This window comes from Lutjanus erythropterus, chromosome 22, assembly GCF_056507025.1.
Source record: "Lutjanus erythropterus isolate fLutEry1 chromosome 22, fLutEry1.hap2, whole genome shotgun sequence".
NCBI lineage: Eukaryota > Metazoa > Chordata > Actinopteri > Lutjaniformes > Lutjanidae > Lutjanus > Lutjanus erythropterus.
The window spans coordinates 19,603,369-19,616,395 of record NC_139338.1 but is presented as its reverse complement, the minus strand read 5'-3'; the positions used below and the strand labels follow the sequence as shown (position 1 = coordinate 19,616,395).

Here is a 13,027-nt window from a genome sequence, read left to right as displayed (position 1 = left end):
TGCCAAAACCACATCTGAGGACCATTGGAACAGGTGGGGGTTAAACACATACATGCACACACAGACACAAACACACACACACCATCTGCGACACACTGTGTGGGCGCGCGTTGCATGCGAAGCGCTGCTTCTGAGAGCAGACGCCAGCTTGATTCAGCGTAACACAATTGTCATTGTTAATCAGAAGCCACTAAATGAGGAAAAACAGACAAGGAAAACAAAATGCTTCTGTTCTGAGTTGCAGAGTTTTGGTGTTCAAGGAGCCCAAAAATATATATTCAAAAAATACAAAACCAGTGTGTCTTCCCAAAAATCATGACCTGGTTACTCAAGATTATCCATAGACCTTAGAGAAAGAAAGTAGTTCCAGTAGTTTCTAAAGTAGTTCCACTGCAGAAAGAAAGTAGTTGCTACATGAAACTTCTCACAATAAGGTCTTTGTATTATCTGATGTAATGGTGTAATGGTCATGAGTTTTGGAAAGAGACGCTGGTTCTGATTTTTTTTTTCAAATATATAATTTTTTTTTACTCTCCAAAAAAGGACTGGACTTTGGTGCATGCACTACATGCAGTTTTCCAAGTGTAAATTCCTCTTTCGTATGCAGACTGAAGTTACTGGGTTAAGGTTATGGTGAGATGTAGAGCTGAGATTGTATTGTAGTTGTTATGGCCCCAGGGACTGAACGCAAATCAGTGCAATGTCCTCCCAAATGACAAAAACGGTTGTGTTCATGAAATAAACACTCATTTTTCAAACATGTGAAAATGAGTGCAGCGGTGTGTACATCTTTGTGCGTAGTGAGAAAAAACATCACTGGATTTCACACATTTTTATATACTATATACTATATTAAAACCACTGTTTGCATTTAATAGGGAAAACAGCTTACAGAGAAAAAATGCATTTTGTTGCCTTTACAATGTCAAAGTTATTTACTCTCTCTGCTGGTCAGTTTACAGATAAGTCAAGATTTAAGCTGCAAAACGGCGACCAGTTTAGAGCAACAACGACTAAATTTATCACCTTATTAAAACAAAGCCATGTTTGTGTCCTGTTTATCCTCTGATCTCATTTTTCTTACAGCTACATCTTAGACCAGTGACACTCAACTTGCTTGTTGGCCAAATCTGGTCGTGCTTACGTTTAGAAAAATGGTTGGTAACGATTTAACTGGTTCGCTGTATGTCACAAAAACACAAAAGCCGACTTTACTTTGCACTGAGTGCAGCCAGGCGGACTGGCAAACATGGAGACAGAGGGACAGACTCTAGCCTAGCCAGGGACGGCTCCATGTTAACTGCACTGAGCGCGCGCACACACACACACACACACACACACACACACACACACACACACACACACACTCACATACACGCTATAAAACTGTCCTTTGAGTAACACTATGAGTCAATGACATCTTTTACTGGTGGGAACAGACAGGGCTCAAAAGAGACATGAGACGACAACGGCACACATATGGAACCTCTGATCCACTGTATAGCATCCAATAGGCTTGACGGACACACAGAACCACTTGTGTACACGCAGACACACAGAGACACACACACACACACATAAAGAGAGGTACTTAGCTGCACAGCAAATGAATTGATGAGTACTATATGTGTGAAAGGGGACACTGGAGCCACTCGTCCCGCTGTCTGGCAACAAAAACTTTGAACAGCACCACAACTGAGGGTGTGTGTTGCCATAGCGACACAAGAGGGGAGGGCATGCAAGGGGTATGATTGTATATGTATATGAGTATGGGGCACTATAAGTGATGGATAGAAACCATAAGCCGAGGCACGAGTGTTTCTCAGCCTTACATGGAGAGCAGTAATGTCACCGGAGAACATTAGCAGTCATTTTCCAACCAGCAACATTTGTCCGCTGTCTGTTTAAATGGAGGGTAAATGTTATTGAGTGGAAAAAGTAAGAGATTGAACTGATTTAGGTGGCACTTACATTTTGCCTGGGTGATCGTGTCGCTGAAGTCGGCCTGGATGTAATGCATACTGTACTCAGGAAGGACCAGGGCCAGGCTGAGAGAGGACACACACACACAATTTAATCTCATACCCAAACATGAAAAATATATTGATATTTGCTCCAGTATTTAGGGAGAGCTGTCTGCACATCAGTTTACATCCTGTATTAGTATAGTATTTACTGTTTGTATTGTATATAGTGTTTTTGAGCATTTTCATAATCACGCCTGTGTCTTAAATAACCATTAACATCTTCATTTTCATTCACATTTGACAGGAACAAAATAAAAATTCACCAAGACTGTCTTGGCTTGTCTTTCCACTGCTCCAACAATCACTGGCTCTGGTTTGGTTGACGTAATTTCTTAGTTCACCATGTTAGATGATAACATGCATAATCCCCCTGCTTCTCTGATGTGTCACCTTCCTCTCATTCCTCTCCCAATATTTTCATATCTTGCTGGGGTAATAAAGGGTTTATTTTGACCCAACAACCAGAGCTGGTGATGGTCGGGGCAGCAGTGAGACAAGCCAAGGCGTTTTTAGTGAGATTTAATTTGTTTCTGTCAAACGTAGATGGCCGTGGCAATATTAAAATTACAGTTCTGCCAAGGGAGTTTGGTTGGTTTGGCAAGAGAAATGAAACAACCATTTCTAGATAAATAAAAAGGTCCGTCTAGCAGTCCTTTCCATAATGTTGTCAGGCACAAGAAAAACTAAAAATCTGAGTCTGTCAGTGTCAAAAACAAATGATTTTACTTTGATGGTGCACAGTTGCCGAGAGGGATTACCTTGTAGTTTGATTTCATTTCTACCAGCTGCAGCGCTCTGCCTAAACACTGGGCCAATTTCAAAAATTGTTGTCTCCATTGGTTACTTAGGAACAAAAACATGGGAAAATAGGCTCTAGGTTGAAAAATACCTAAGTTACCCATTAATCCTCTACATTATTATTGATTTTACTACAGTTTTTGCATGAAAAGTTGTTAATCTACATTTTTGTTAAATCAATTAAGCATTTTATTGTGTAAGACATTAACTGCATGCATACGATCTTGCTCAACCAACCAGCTAACATGCAAAAACACCCAAAGAGAAAATGTTTTGAGAAAAAAATAAATCATAATAGCACCAAAGCAAATCTGTCAGTAAGTCCTGCTAAGCATTTCATAGCAGGAGGCTGAAATTTCCAAAATACTACACACAAGTTGTGAACAGTGGCCCCTCATGGCTAAAACACTTTAAATTTGTGTCTGGACTTCATCCTGAACTTAACACCACCGTCCAGCTCCAGTACCAATGAAAACAAAATGTTTTTATGCAATTACGACAAACTGTGTCAGTGCAAAGCATCTGGAGTTGCTCTATTTCTGGAGTTAAGCTTAGTAAAAATTACTTTCCACATGCGATTGATTTATCACTTCATGAGAGATACTTAACGTATGATATTTACCTGTAATCTGTCCCCTTCACCGGTGCGAAGGTGTACGTCCTTTGACCTAAGTCAATGTAGCGCTTTAAGGGCAACAGTTTAGTCAGTGCATGTTACATTTCCTCAGCAAATACTTATAACTCTCTTAGACTCCAACATCCTTTCAAAATAAAATTACCTCATCTTGGGATTTCACCAGCGTAGATATTGTGTAATTCCCTGTTTGACCGTCGATCATTTGTCTTCTTATCTGTTGACCAAATAATCCAAAATAAATGAAAGAATCAATTAAAAAAGGAAAATAATAAAAAAACAGTCATGCTATATGCAGACATGATGATGCTATTGATTATCATATGAGCTCATGGAATCATAAGAGCTAGAGTAATCTATTTTTCCAAACCTCCACTTTGATGTTGTTCTCCAGCTCTGCATCCAGGAAGTCCAGTGTTACAGGTTCATGAAACTTGGCCGTCTACATGGAAATGAAAGCAATTAGTCTGTGTTTCATACTATAATTCAGAATTTGTGGGCTTTGAGTACAAAGGACGAAAATTAAGCAGTAGACATCGGTTATTGATCTTCTGTTTCCAAAACAAATTCCTTTTTTTGTAGCCTTGAAGAGGGAACTAATTATAGATTAATTCATTTGTTAGCACTGACTGATGATTGTTGTAATCATCTGTGACCAATCTGTGCCTGCATAGTTTACAAGAAGAGCGCATATCTCAAAGGTCAACAAGAAACATCTTGCCATGTTTGAACAAACATCTTTCTGGACTCATATAATCAGGACATTTGAGAAAAAAAAAAGAAAAAAGAAAAAGAACAGAAAAGTCAGCCAAATGATACAAACACAGTCAGTGTGGTAATTCAGGCTGACACTGTCTCTGCAGCAGAGATGCTGTGCTATGTCAGTTCAATACTAAAAATCCTATTTTCTATGCAGGACAATGGAAATATTGAATGTTTCTGCAAATGTGCATTTTGATAACATTTAACAGTTACTAAAACTCAGTCATATAACTAAAATGAACTTCATATGGGCTGCACCAGTATTAATAAGCAATAAATCAAGCAGTTCCCTGCATTTTTCCTTATGTGACCCCTTTTCCTTATCTAGCTGTCTATCCCTGTTAACAGAGACTCCTTTCAGTCCAGTGTAAACCACAGAAACTGAAAAATGAGCCCACCACCGGCTATGTCTGCAGCATTTTACTTGATGTTGCCCAATCGGCATCTCAACAAAAGACACTGGTGTCTAAAAAACTGTACTGACAGGAAAGAGACAGAGGAGAAAACTGCAAAATCAGCCGAGACGGTACAGGCGAGACGTCGAGGCCACTGTGGCTGCAGGGCACAAGGCCAAACTGAGGGGTCTTTAACTTTTAAAAACTGACCTCCAGTGAGGGTCAGGATCCTCAGGCTGGGAACAAGTGAACTAATGGATTTTTAGAAAACTACACAGATATCTCAAATAAGAGCATTTATGATAAAAACATCTGGTAGCTCTGAATTATAGTTGAGTGATTTGACCTACCAGTGGTTGGAGATTAGGATGAAGCAGCACATATCCATTGGGGTCAATGGCAAAGTAGTAGCCATTTGGTCCAAACTACAGGAAAAAGGAAAAGGAGAGTGAGATATATGTGAAAAGAAGGACGGAGGAGCCTACATACCAAATATAGCATCTACTGTATAAATAGGCTGGTTTCTGTATGTGTTTATTTATGTAGTGTGTTTGCTCTTACAGTAAACCGAGGCGTGAGTCTCTTGATGTCTTCCAGGGAGACATCAATGGCCATGACCCCTAAGATGAGCTGGTTTTGAAAATTCTGTTTCTGAAAAGAAAACCATAGCGGGAAAAAAAAGAGCCACTGTAAGACCCGCTTACGAGTCCTTGTTGTTCTTTGGATGAGTCAAGTCCCTTTGTGCATTCTGAATGATTTCAAGGAAATGGGGTGCAATAGAAATCTGGACAGTCTCATTCCCAAAAGCTTTACATGCCGCCATGAGTCACTGACAAGGCATTTCCAGCCTTCGCTTTCAGACGTAGCGGAGGTAACCTTGGGTCCTTCGAGATAGACATGTAAACTCATCTTGAAGCACTTAGCTACTGGATCATTTGTCACTGTGCTCCGCAGGTTTGATCTCTTTTTGATATTTGCTTTATGACGTCCCAGATTCTCTTCCTGTGGAGGCTCTGAGGGACCTCAGCGTCAACAAAGGATATAAGTGGGAGCCACAATAAAGAGGAGGATAATGGTAGAGGACGAAATGATAATTGAGCGTATTTAGGTCGCATGTTTGTTTTTTTTAGTCTGGTAAACATTATGGAGTGTCACAAAACCGCAAACTTCAAATCTCTCATGGGGTCAAAGTGTCAGACAGACAGTAAATTTATCCAGTTGTTAGTGAATCAAGAAACAATCTGGGAATAAGTATGTACAATAAAAAAAGAGGTCAGACTTACAAAACTATACCTATAAAATAAATTAGTAAATAAAGATCCACATGAACTGTACAGAGGAGTATTAGAGTCAGACCTGAGGGACAAAAAGAGAGGAGGAAGATGTTTAATAAATAAAAAAAATCTAAAACTTTGAAATGTCAAGATTTGAGAATAAAGTTAAAATAGTATTTCAACATTTTGACTTTATTCTCATGGTTATGGCTTAATTTCTAATTTATTCTTGACATTTTGACTTGATTCTGACTTTATTCTTAATATTTTCACTTTATTTTTCAACATTTTGACATTATTTAAACTTTACTCTTAACATTTCATCTTTATTTTCAACATTTCAACTTTATTTTTACTTTATTTTTAACTTTTCATCTTCATTGTCGACCTTTCAGTTTTCTTCTTGACGTTTCCACTTTATTTTCAAAATACAACATCTCATTCCCCCGCCTATCTTTAATACTTTTCCGTAGAAGTAAGTAACATGAGAATCCAAAAGTAGTTGTTTTCCCACCTTTGAGCCTGTGTTTGTCTTGTTGAAGACAGGCAGAGTTCCAGTGATCACCAGGCCAAGCTCCTGGAAATTCAAACATACAACACATTGAATAGACATGAGGTATGCAGGCCAACAAGTCATGTAAAAAAAAAAATGTTTATTTCATAAATTCACAGAATAGGTCACGCTGTGTAATCTGTTTTTGTGTAATTCCACATCGGTGTCACTGGGTCATCGGAAAACCGACAGCTACAGATTGAAAATAAGATGTTTTCTGTAACAAAATGCAGACGTTTCTGGAGGTGACAGGGTCAATACAGTCACAATAGTTGACAACAGCTTATCAGCAGACGGATGACAACATCCAAAACATTTGGCTCCATTCGCCAGACTCCTTTTCTTATCTGTACGGTCGACTAAAAGTTAATCTCGACAGAATCGTAAGCACCACAAAAAATGCAGCATTTTTGAAATAAAGTTAATCTGTCTTTTCACAAACACTGCTGGAGCAGAGTTGAAGTTGAGTTTAGCAGGACGACAAACAGCAAATGTTTAGTATTACTGAACAGGACTTATCTGAAATCCTTCATCTGACACTAAACAGATTTCTACTATCTACATTTGACTACAGATGCCACTGTTTTCCCACACTTGTCTTTACATAAACTTGTGTGCAATCTGTTATGTGTGTCATGACGTACCAGCGCGTCCAGGTAGACGTTGGTCCACTGGACCTGCTTGGCCTTTTTGCTGTCCTTAACCATGGGCCTGCCCAAAACATCCAGATACTCCTGCGAGTGAAGGATGAGAGAAGAACTTCAGTTCTGACTTGCTTTCATTTGCACGTCACTCATTCGACCACAAGAGGGCACAATACACAGTTGGTTAGGAAGAGAACTGCGGGAAAAGGTTAAGCATAGAAGCAACCACTCATGGACAAATGAGTAGAGCCTTGGCAGAGGTGTATGAGTGAATGTGAGTTTACCTGAGTGTTGATCCTGATGGCACCTATAGACGGGATCTCATAGTAGTACCCTGAGACAAAGATACAAGTTTAATCTAACATCCAGTGTGAAAACAGAAGCTTTATTTAGAAGAGAGCACCCATAAAACTGAAAATAAAACAACCCAAATGACAAATTAGTGGAGTGAATTTTTGTATTTATCTGAAAGCTGACAAAAATATTATTCTGGGGTTGACAACCTATAATCAAAGTGAGAACTGTGCCAAAAACCTCATTTACATTCAGGGGGCATTAATCAATAATATACAGCCAGGTGATTCAGAGACCTGGAGCACAAACTTGACTTAAGCTGTTGTTTGGCGTTCGTCTGTTTAGTAAAGACCTGTCGATCATTTACATTTGGATCACAGTTGGGTGCATTGAAGTTTTTATTGTTTATAATCAGGCCTTCATCTTACAGAAGAATACGCATCAGGAGGGGAACGTGACAGCAAATCATTACCATGTGTTTTGGTTACGATCTCAGAATTATAGCTACAGGAAAAGTTTTAAAATTTAACTTTTTGTTTTCAGGTCTTCTACTTTGCAGTTTGAGATGCCTCCACAACTTCTTGGCTTATCTAAAGCATAGAATAATACTGCTCGCCAATAAAAAAAAAAAGAAATGGTAATGTCAAGGACCGCCCACATGAGCAGACTGGTCTAATGTGATGCGTGACATTTTTGTAACGGAAAAAAACAAGATTTGCTTTTGAGACTTAAGAAAACCTTGACTGAGAAATGTTGGAAATGATGGAGTTTATCGACCTACATAAAACAATTTTTAATGAGAGCTCAAATGCAGCTTTGTACCTTTATTTTGGCAGGCCATCCACTGTATCGGCGCTTTGTCGTAGTTGTGCTGACCTACTGAAAATGTAAAGATGCGCACCTGGGAGGAGAAAAGAGTCAGCAAAAAAAAAATCTGATAGATGGTGAAAAGCAAAAACAGCTCTCTTCAACTCTCTGAACATGTTGCGTTCACTGTCCTACCGCTTGCTTGGGGTTGTATTTTTTAAAGATCTCCTCTGCCTTCTCTTCTCCTCCGTCAGTGAAGAGCATGATGATCTTGTTACAGTTGGCCCTTGACACATTCATCTGAGGAAAATACAAAATGCAAATAAAATAAATTTTAACCAAAGAAAGCTAATAGTAACACATTCTTAAAAAAGGAAGCAGAATTGAAAACTAAAACATATGCAGTTACAGAAGAAGACAAGGAAACATAAACTCTTGCATGGACACAAAAATCTGCAATGTCCAAAAACGACCAGAAGAGGTCGACATATACTCACTCTTCATGAGAACACCGCTGGGATTGAGCTGTCAGTGTGGCCTATGCTCCATCATTATTTTCATAATTGAATGAAATTGATAAATTAAATGAACACGAATTAAATCAGGCTGTTAAATAGATTTCACAGGGTTTCATCGAGCCTCTGGATGGGCTGAATCTTTCAAGGGACGTTTGTGGATAAAATAATTAAACGCAACAGATTGACAGCGACGTCCTCAATGTTACCATCACGACACACATCCACCAAACACACATACACACACACTCCCACACTCTAAAAAATAAAAACGCTGACTAGAACCTTATAGGGTTTGTCAGCTTGTTCCTGTAGTAGAACCTTTTTTCTTTGGCTCTTGGAAGAATCTTTTATAAAAGTTCCACTACATGAGTTATACCAACTGTTAAAGGTTCCACCCAAAACCCCTTTTAAGAGGTTCTATAGAGAACCCCTCTATGGTACAATGGTTTGACTCAGAACCTGCTCTGGAGGTTCTATCCAGAACCTTTCAACCTTCTAAGGGTTTCATCTAAAAACAACACAGGAGATTCTACCAAGAACCCTTTTCTATTCCAATGTTTTTTTTTTCATCTAGAACCCACCCAGGGGGTTTTACGGAGAACCTTTTATATTACAACAGATTTTTATTGAGAATACACCAAGGGAAATTTACCAAGAACCCATCTCTATTCCTTTTTATCTAGAACTCACCGAGAGTTATCTAAAAATACCCCTTTTTAAATAAGGGTTTCTGCAATCTTTTCTTCTGAGTGTTCTACAGAGAACCATACTGTGTTCTACAGATTAGGCAAAATGAACTGAAATACAATTTTAAACATGGATAAACATTTGAATATTTGCAGGTGAGGGTCTTTAAACATTCACATCCTCAACAATCCTTGAAGAACTCTTTCTTTTAAAAAAAGGTTCTTTGGATGAAAAGGGTTCTTGGTGGAATCTCTAGTCTTACAAAGAAGATTTGACAAATCCTTTCTTCAAAAAAGGGTTCTTCAGAAGCAAATGGTTTTGGGTAGAACCCCAGCCCTTCAGAAAGAACCCTTTTAGATAGAACAAACAGATACCACAGAAGTCTTCCTCCATGCAGGTCACCGTGACGCGTTACCTGTGCGAGCTGGTTGAAGGCCATCTCGAAGCCGCTTCTGTAGTTGGTGATCCCCTTGGCTGTGATCGCCTGCACGGCCTCTTTCAGCCTCCTCTTGTTGCGGACGTTGGCCTGCACCAGGTTCTGGAAGCACGACGCGCTCACGGCGTGATCATTGAACTGGAGGGGAAGAGGGAAGGAGGGATGATGGGAAGTAGAGGGAAGGCACTTGCACATATTTTCTGTTAAATATGTGGCCTGTTTTCCCTTCGTTACGGAGTCATGCAGTATCCCTTGAACATATAGGAAGGATTTAACATATGGTATTTCAAGAGAGAGATTAAATTGATTTCATTTGAACTAAAATAATGTTAGAAAGTAAAGAAATCTACTTCAGAAAGTCTTGGCTTTGCTGTTGCAAAAATCTACCATGTGTGAAATGAAATCAGTCTTAATCAAATCTGCACAGACCGAAGGGAGCTATAGGAGCAGAAGGAAGGATTGGCAGGAGAGCAGGTAGGGATGTGAAAGCAGTGGCATAAGGAGGCAAAAAAAACAAAAACAAAAAAAAACAAAGAGCTTGATTATGGAGGAATTATGCCACAGAGACAAACACGACTGTAACTGGTTAGATTACATTTACACAGCTCTACATTTAAAGTGTCTACAGATTAATATTGGTGAATAGTTAATGTGGAGGAACAGATGGAACCTTATCAATTCAGACACACACACACACACACAAACACACACACACACACACACAAACACACACACACACACACACACAAATATAAACCTATACACACACACAGCATCTATGGAGGACTGGGACATGGCTCATTAATACCCAACATCTGTTTTGGCCTTGACTGCAATCATGATCATGCTCAACACACACACACACACACACACACACACACACACACACACACACACACACACTCAAACGTGCACACACACACAGGATGTGTCGCCTTCACAGCTTTTATAATTTCTTAGAACACAAATTTAAGTACCTGCACATGTTCAAAACTAATCCGATACACATTTTTTCTTTTATTAAAGGGATAAGTCAGATTTTAGAAGTGGGGTTTCATCCATTGTTAGTGTATTACCTATGCATCAATATATAAATATTTTTGAAAGCTGCATTACATTACAGTTATATAATTTTCTGAACTTACAAGGCTGTTCAGTATATATTCATCTAGTCCTGTTGGGTATGTGAATGAAAAGATATACATCTTATATCGCATCATAGCCTAAAAGTATTATTTATATTATTTTTTTAAGCCATTTTGCCCAGCCCTACAGTCAACACAGCCCATTTTACATTGCTAAGCTTCCTACACCAGCGCTCCTGCTGCTTCTCCAAACAGGAAGTGTGCCGGCCGCCGTCTACTGCAGGTAATACACTGACTTTGGGTATGTACTGCATACAGAAAATCAGAAAATCCAAACTACCCCTTAACATTTGCTTGGATGTGCAGAGCTGGTTACATGAATGAAATGAACGTTTTGCTCATGCAAAAAAAGGGAAATTCTCCACCTGAAAAACAAAACTCTTAGAGTTGTGGTTACATAAAATGTGAAATAATGGTGACAAAATGGTAGAGATGGTACTTGAAAGAGACTTATACTTAGTAGTCTCTGAGTATAGTAACAAGGGCAGCTACAAACATAAGTCATTTCAAGATAACTGCCTGTATTGTCAGCTTATAAAAGATAATCAGCACTTTTAAGTGAGTTGTCAAAGCAGTTAGTGTGATAGAGACAAAGTAGCCCATTCATCGCTCATAAAAAAAAAAAAAAAACCCTGCAAAATTATTCACGGGAAAAAAAGAGAAATGTTTCACTGGAACATCTGCAAAAAACAGAGTAAATATATATCACAGTGGTGACTGTTTAAGCAAAATGAAACAAGATAATAAGGATCACGAAATCCAGGATCTATGAGGCTAAGGACAAAATTTAACACAATTTATGTGTCATCTCTTCGCTATTTTTTTTCTCTGATGCATGGCTCTATGTTTTCAGAGTGCCAAAGGAGCTCACAGTGACTGTTTCCAACTACTCAACATGTTGGCGGACGTTTCAGGGCAAATACTGCCAAGACATTCGTCCTCTAAACAGACGCACGCCTACACACAAGCACACACACACACCAATATAAACCATGGTGAGTTAGAACTTCTGACTTATAAAACACATCTTAAAATATCTCAGACACAGTAATAAAAGCTCAGCAGAACAGAATACTGTATATGTGGGGATCTTCTATACATACATGTTTGTGTATGAAAAAAAACCCCAACCTTTTTAGTGCATTCACACAAAAATATTCAGACAAGTTTGCATAGAAACGGGCCTTACACTTTCCTAAAAATGTCCTGGAAAGCAACTTTAATTCTACTGTTTTATGAGGCAACTCCAGTGTGTAAGACTTACACAAATACTTACAAACTTAACAAAACTTACCAAACTCAATAAACTATCTTTGAATATGGTTTGATTTCCCTGTAATTAGTACTAAATTACTGCGCCATAAAATGAACCATCACAAAATTTTATCATGTATTCAAGTTCCGGTAATTAAGGACCAGACAGTAATAAACTACTGGGTTGTGGCATTTTATTCACTTTCTCTGGTGAATGAGTTGTGTGTGCATGTATGTGTGTGTGTGTCACAGCAGCATACTGACATTGAGAAAGGAAGTATGAAGGTTCATTTAGATACACACTTGCAGGTATGCATTTTACTTGCAAAACTGAGATATTGCTTATTTATGTTCACTCTAAAAACACACGTTAATATATTGTCTCACTGAGGGATTTAGCCAGAAATACGGTCGGCCAGCTACAGACACAACAGAACATAGATCAGACCAAATCGCTTTAACACTAATTTAATATGAAAGGTTGTGACAGATCGTACCTTCAAAAAGCTTCAAAAAGCTTCTGGAAGGTCGAGAAACCGAGCCGCATGCCATCAATATACTTATTATGTCGCTGCCTGATTTCATTAACTTCAAAAGCCGGATCACTTAGCTGATTTGAAAGCCCCAAACAAAAACATAAACCACTGCTTTATTAAGGAAAGTGAAGGAAAATGTAATTAATGGAGAGGCAAAGAGAAAAACAGAGATTAAGGAGGAGATTTCAGATAGAGTGCAGCCACGAGCAAGTACGTGATGTACGTACATCCTGCGCCGAAGGTAAAAGTAACTGCAGTATGTT

The 13,027-nt window shown here is 38.8% G+C and overlaps 1 protein-coding gene across 1 annotated transcript in view; it reads right to left on the bottom strand.

Moving 5' to 3' along the window:
• Positions 1 to 13,027, bottom strand: part of cacna2d1a (calcium channel, voltage-dependent, alpha 2/delta subunit 1a) — a 115,186-nt gene that overhangs the window by 25,415 nt on the left and 76,744 nt on the right. Inside the window, exons 11-22 of the mRNA XM_084710710.1 lie at positions 9,809 to 9,967; positions 8,384 to 8,488; positions 8,204 to 8,282; positions 7,372 to 7,421; positions 7,088 to 7,177; positions 6,405 to 6,467; positions 5,178 to 5,267; positions 4,967 to 5,041; positions 3,830 to 3,901; positions 3,605 to 3,676; positions 3,448 to 3,509; positions 1,972 to 2,048 (exon numbers count right to left, since the gene is read on the bottom strand). Coding sequence (XP_084566836.1) covers positions 1,972 to 2,048; positions 3,448 to 3,509; positions 3,605 to 3,676; positions 3,830 to 3,901; positions 4,967 to 5,041; positions 5,178 to 5,267; positions 6,405 to 6,467; positions 7,088 to 7,177; positions 7,372 to 7,421; positions 8,204 to 8,282; positions 8,384 to 8,488; positions 9,809 to 9,967 — 994 coding nt within the window. The remainder of the gene's footprint in view (positions 1 to 1,971; positions 2,049 to 3,447; positions 3,510 to 3,604; positions 3,677 to 3,829; positions 3,902 to 4,966; positions 5,042 to 5,177; positions 5,268 to 6,404; positions 6,468 to 7,087; positions 7,178 to 7,371; positions 7,422 to 8,203; positions 8,283 to 8,383; positions 8,489 to 9,808; positions 9,968 to 13,027) is intronic.